Source organism: Apteryx rowi, unplaced genomic scaffold (assembly GCF_003343035.1).
Source record: "Apteryx rowi isolate R43461 unplaced genomic scaffold, aptRow1 scaffold_2127, whole genome shotgun sequence".
NCBI lineage: Eukaryota > Metazoa > Chordata > Aves > Apterygiformes > Apterygidae > Apteryx > Apteryx rowi.
This window is the reverse complement of record NW_020448450.1, coordinates 3,160-8,688: the sequence shown is the minus strand read 5'-3', so window position 1 is coordinate 8,688 and position 5,529 is coordinate 3,160. Positions and strand designations below refer to the sequence as shown.

Here is a 5,529-nt window from a genome sequence, read left to right as displayed (position 1 = left end):
GCGCCGTGGCCGCCGCCGTCGACATCGTCGCCGGCTGCGGCCTCCTGCCTGACATCCGCGGCGACCTGCTGCCGCCGTAGCCGTGGTGGCGCGTCCACCTGGCCTGTGACAACCTCTGTGCCGCGGCAGGCGTTGTCACCCACCACAGCCTGACCGACCTACGTGGTGACCTGCTGCCAGTGTAGCTGCGGTGGCACATCCGCCGGGCCTGTGACAACCTCCATGCCGCGGCTGATGTTGTCACCAGCTGTGGCCTCCTGCTCGATGTCTGTGGGGACTTGCCGCCGGTGTAGCTGCGGTGGCACGTCCACCCGGCCCGTGATGACCTCCATGCCGCGGCTGATGTTGTCACCAGCTGTGGCCTCCTGCTCGATGTCTGTGGGGACTTGCCGCTGGTGTAGCTGCGGTGGCACGTCCACCTGGCCCGTGATGACCTCCATGCCGCGGCTGATGTTGTCACCAGCTGTGGCCTCCTGCTCAATGTCCGTGGGGACTTGCCGCCGGTGTAGCTGTGGTGGCACGTCCACCTGGCCCGTGATGACCTCCATGCCGTGGCTGATGTTGTCACCAGCGGCGGCCTCCTGCCCAACACACATGGTAACTTGCTGCGGGTGTAGCCGTGGTGTCCCTGTCACCACACTGCCACTCCAGCGCTGCATCCGCATAGCCCATGATGACTTCCGGGCCGTGGCTGATGTTGTCACCAGCTGTGGCCTCCTGCTCGACGTCCGTGGTGACTTGCCGCTGGTGTAGTCACAGTGTCACTGACCCCAGACTGCCACTTTGGTGCCTCATGCCGTGACTGTGACACCCTCCATGCCGTGGCTGACTGTCACCAGCTGCCATCTCCTGCCCAGTGAAGGTGGTGACTTGCTGCCGGTGTAGCCGCGGTGTCACCATCACCAGACGGTGGCTCTGGCGTCTGCTCCCCCACCCCAAACCTCACTTTTTTTCCTGTTTTTTTTGCCCCGCTCGAGGGCTTTATTTAAACTCGGTGGAAAATAAAGCCCGGCCGGGAGGACGCCGGTGGTGGCACCTGCTGCAGCGCGGGGGTGAACGTGGCTCTGGTTCCCGCTGGGGCGCTGGAGGTGGCAGGGGGATGGAAACAGGTGACGGGGGGACGGAAACGGGTGACGGGGGGGGGGGAACAGCTTTATTGGAGTGTGGTGGGGGTCTGGGGAGGGGTCTTGGGGCACCCTGGGGTGCAGAGCACGTCACCAGCACAGCTGGTGGCACCTGTGTTGTGGTGGTCCTTGAGCTTGCTGGTGGCCCAGGGGACGCTGTGGGAGATGGCGGTGGCATGTCACGGTCCCCCTGTCCCCTCTGGCCCTGGCAATGTCCTCTCTGTCCCCAGGCCCTGGCCGGGTGCCCTCTGTCACCATCCCCTCCATGTCCTGTGGCCCTGGCAGTGTCCCCAGTGTGTCCCCAAGCCCTGGCCACTCCTCTGTCCCGAGCCCAGGGCCACCTCTGTGCCATCCTTCCAGCTGGGTCACATGTCCCTGTCCCCAGCCCCTTCGGCCCCATCCCGGTGCCCCCCACCACCACGCTCTTCCTCCCGCCGCGTCCCCGGTCCCACGGCCATCGTCCCCCCACGCAAAGCTCGGCACCGCGGGGGCCACACGGAAGGTTTATTTACAACAGGCATCGCTCACCGCGCGCCCGGGGACACCCGGCGGGGCCACCCCGGGGTGGGGAGCAGCTCAGCCCCCCCCCCCCTTTTTCCAAGGGCTCCAAGGGCCTGGAATCCTCTGCCGGGAGGGGCCGGGGGGTTACGTGCGGGTGTCCAGGTTGTTCATGTACTCCTGCAGCGCCTGCAGCCGGGCGTCGATCTCCGACAGGTCGGCCGCTGGCTCCTCGTACAGGTTCTCTGCGGGAGACGGAGGAAGCGGATCGGCAAAGAGCCTCCGGGGGGGGGGGGGAGCTCGCGCGGTGCCGAAACGGCCCCCGTCCCGGCCTCACCTTTCCCCGCGCGCCGGCCCGAGCCGGGTGTGCCAGCTGAGTGTTTCCTGTGCCCGGCAGGCGCCCGAGGAGCCTGGAAGGGGACGCGGGAGGTGAGCGGCGCCCGGCGGGAAGCGGAGAGGGGGCCCAGGAGTCCCCCCATCCCGCTTCCCGCTCCTCACGGCACCGGAGAGCCGCTCACCGAGCTGGGGCCATTCCAGGACGAGGAGCTCAAGGGTTTCCTGCCCCGCGCCGCTCTCCTCCTGCCCCTGCGGGAAAGAGGGAAGCGCGGCTCAGTCCTCCCGCCGGCTCGGGAGGGGGCCCAGGCGTCCGGCCCTCCGCCGCGCTCGTTACCTGAGGGGCACGGGCTCCGAGTACTCATCCGCCTCGCTGCCCGAGCTCAGCGCCGAGCGCCGGCTCTGGATACTTTCCGCTGCGGAGAGAGGGGGCAGGAGCTCAGGGGACGAGCGGCGCCGGGTGCCCCTGTTCGCCGTGGGTCGCGCGGCACCCGGCGACTCACCCGACGAGCTGCGCCCGCGGCTCCTCCCCGGGCTGTCGCCGCCGCCGCCGCAAGCTGAAACGCCGCCGGCCCCTCGCCGCGGCCGCCGCTGGCTGCACCCGAGGGAGACGGCAGTGAGGGGGGGGGGGGAAGCTCTTCCGCGTCGCGGTGCGGGCGGTCAAGAGGCTCGGGGGGGCGGTTGCGGCTCGGAAACGGGGCAGAACGGAGGATTTGGGGGCTGCCTCCGAGCACCGTGACCAGTGGCCGACGCCTCCCACGCGGGGTGGGGGGGGCCACGACTTACTTTTTCAGCTCGGCCTCTTTCTGTTTCCGCTCCTTGGCCTTCACGAAGGCGGTGGGGTCGAAGCGCGGCGGCCGGGAGCCTGGCGGAGAGGAGACGGGGTCGAGGGGGGAGCCGTGGCCGCCCCCCTCCTCCGCGCGCCCTCCGCCGCCCCGGCCCCTCACCTGCGGGCGAGGGGGAGCAGCGCGGCGGGCGGCTCTGGCTCCCGCCGCGGCTCTCTCCGGAGACGGAGCGCTGGCGAGGGGGCGGCCAGGCCCCGGAGCGCTCGCCGGAGCTGGAGCGCGGCTCCTCGCGGGCTTTGCCGCGCCCGACGGCGCGGGGGGCGGCCGAGCGGCTCTGCGGCGCCGCACCGGTGGGCGTCGAACGCCTGCGGAGAGCGAAGGCAGCGGTGAGAGGGCGGCCAAGGGGGGGGGGGGCAGGGGGACACCCCACCTGCCCCCCCCCGCGCCCGTCCCCACCCCTGAAGGGCGTCAGGGCAGCGCTGGGGGAACACGGCCGCGCCGCTCTCCCTGCCTCCGGGCGGCCTGGAGACTCTTGGCCCCCCACAAAACCCCTCGTTTTGCTCCCCGAAGGTCTCGCGGCTCCGTCCTGTGAAGCTACGCGCTCCCTTCCTCCCCCGGGGGGGCTGGGGGGGCCCCCGGAAGCAGCAAAGGGGCCGGCTGAGGGGGCGACTCACCCCCTCTTGTACAAGGCCAGCTCGGCGGTGAGGCTCTTGACGCGGATCCGCAGGGTCCTCTCCGACGCCTTCACCTCCGCCAGCTAAGGAAGAGGAAAGATTGGCTCAGCCGGCTCACGTCGGAGCCGGCAGAGCCCACCCCGCGCCTCCTGCCCCCGGCGGGCTCTCGGGGGCCGTTAAGCCCCCGCCGCGCCGTTAAATGCTGCCGGAGGGGAGCGGGGGCAGCCCCACCTCGCTGGCCAGCTGCCGGTTCTCCTGCAGGCGCTTGCTGGCCACTCGCTGGTGCTTGGTTTTCTCGCGCAGCAGCTCGTCCTCGAGGCTCTGCACGATCTTCTTCAGCGCCTTCACCTCCTTGGCGGCGCAGCTCCTGGCGACCAGGCGCATCTCCTCCTGCAGGCCCAGCACCGCCGACTCCACCGCCTGCTTCTCCTCCAGCGTCCGCTGCAGCCTGCCCCGGGCACACGGGCTCGGGTGAGGGCCGGGGAGCTGCCCCCGGCTCGGCGCTGCCTGGGCGAACGGCGTTTTCCACGCGGAGCGGCCTCCAGAGCCGCTCCGCCACATCCCGGAGGAAAGGGGAAAAGGAAACTTGTCTCTGCGCCCTTAGGGAAAGCAGCAGAGCTCCCGGCGACGCCAAATCGGCAGTTCCGAGCCGTGTTTTGCCCCATTTTGGGCACTTCTCTGCGAGCTGGGGCAAAAGCCGGGGTGTCTTCTGGTTCCCTCCTCCCACTCCAACAGTGGGAGCAGGAATAGGGGCCCAGGCGTCCTAGCCTCGCACCAGCAGGCCCCAGCTCTCTCCCACCTCGCCATGGAGTCGAGTACCGGCTCCGAAATGGACCCGCAGCCGAGCACTGAGGCACGGAGCCAAGCGCGGGCAGGCGAGGAAGCGGGGCGAGGGGATCCCACCCTCGCCGCCATGTCCCCCGCTCACTCATCCCGCAGCCGTCGGATCTCAGCGTCCCGGAAATCCTTGCCGGGCCTGGCCTTTAGCAGGGCCAGCTCCTCCTTGAGCTCCCGGATCACCTTCTGCAGCGCCACGGGGTCGGGTTTGCCCACGTAGGGCAGGGGCAGCGGGTAGTGGATCCTGCGGAGGGCGGCGGCGGTGAGGAGGGGCGTCCGCAGCATCGGCATCGGCCCGGCCGCGTCCCCGGCACCCCGGCGCCGTTACCTGTCGAACTCCACGGAGTAGATGAGGATGAGGTAGCGCTTGGAGCTGAGCGGGGAGGCCTTGGCGGCGGAGGGCGGGTGCCGGGGGCCCATCCCGACCTTCCTGCTGCGCAGGGCCTCCAGGTCGGTGTAGGTGAGCAGGTCCAGGCTGACGGACTCGCTGCTCTGGGGAGGGGGCAGGCGGCGGCGCGGTGGGACCCCGGCGCCCCCCCCACCCGTGGCGCCGCGCCGAGGAGACGCCTCACGCCCCCCCGCAAGGCCGCGCGCCACGAGCGCTGCCGGCCTCACCTGCGTCAGCGCTGACTCCAGCATGCTGCAAAATATCCCAAACTGCTTGAAGTTGCCCGTCTTGTGCGTTAGGTCTTCGATGACTGGGAGGAAAAGGGAAGAATCATCGGTCAGCAAACGTCTGAGGTGAAGCCAGGTCCTGAACTCACCCGAAGTTCTGCGCTAGCCACCTTTACCCGCGCGAAGCCTTGCTCTAAGCACCGCATCCCGCTCCGCTTTCGGAGCGAGGGGTGGGAACACTCCCCCTGCGCCCCTCGGCTGCTCTCCGCTGCCAGCCAGGAGGGAACGTGGGCCCCGCGCGTCCCCCCCCCCCCGGCAGCACTCACAGGCGGCGTCGAACTCCCCCCTCCACTGGTCCGTGGTGAGCCGGTCCTCCACCTCCACCTCGAGCGCGTCGCCGTTCACCGCCATGCGCACGGCGTGCTCGCCGCCCCGAAACACGCAGTCGGCCTGCAGGCACTGCAGCTTCGCCATGGCCCGGCTCGCCCCGGGCGTCCTGCAGACACCGGCGTGCTCAGGGGCTGCCGGGGGGGCGCAGCACCGGAGCTGGGGTGTTGCTGGGGAGAAGCCAGTGGCCTGGCGTTTTGGGAGGGGTGCGGGAGCAGCCCAGGCATCCTGCAGCAAGGCGGAGGGGGAAGCCCAGGGAAAAGCAGGGGGAGCAGG

At 70.3% G+C, this 5,529-nt stretch overlaps 1 protein-coding gene across 2 annotated transcripts in view; it reads right to left on the bottom strand.

Moving 5' to 3' along the window:
* Positions 1–1,594: 1,594 nt before the first annotated feature.
* Positions 1,595–5,529, bottom strand: part of CCDC61 (coiled-coil domain containing 61) — a 4,647-nt gene continuing 712 nt past the window's right edge. For both annotated transcript variants that reach the window (XM_026064296.1, XM_026064297.1), the window contains exons 2-14: positions 5,193–5,362; positions 4,867–4,949; positions 4,580–4,743; positions 4,343–4,495; positions 3,646–3,862; positions 3,415–3,497; positions 2,903–3,105; positions 2,742–2,820; positions 2,459–2,550; positions 2,293–2,371; positions 2,141–2,207; positions 1,960–2,032; positions 1,595–1,867 (exon numbers count right to left, since the gene is read on the bottom strand). In XM_026064296.1, coding sequence (XP_025920081.1) covers positions 1,770–1,867; positions 1,960–2,032; positions 2,141–2,207; positions 2,293–2,371; positions 2,459–2,550; positions 2,742–2,820; positions 2,903–3,105; positions 3,415–3,497; positions 3,646–3,862; positions 4,343–4,495; positions 4,580–4,743; positions 4,867–4,949; positions 5,193–5,362 — 1,561 coding nt within the window. In that variant the 3' untranslated portion in view covers positions 1,595–1,769. The remainder of the gene's footprint in view (positions 1,868–1,959; positions 2,033–2,140; positions 2,208–2,292; positions 2,372–2,458; positions 2,551–2,741; positions 2,821–2,902; positions 3,106–3,414; positions 3,498–3,645; positions 3,863–4,342; positions 4,496–4,579; positions 4,744–4,866; positions 4,950–5,192; positions 5,363–5,529) is intronic.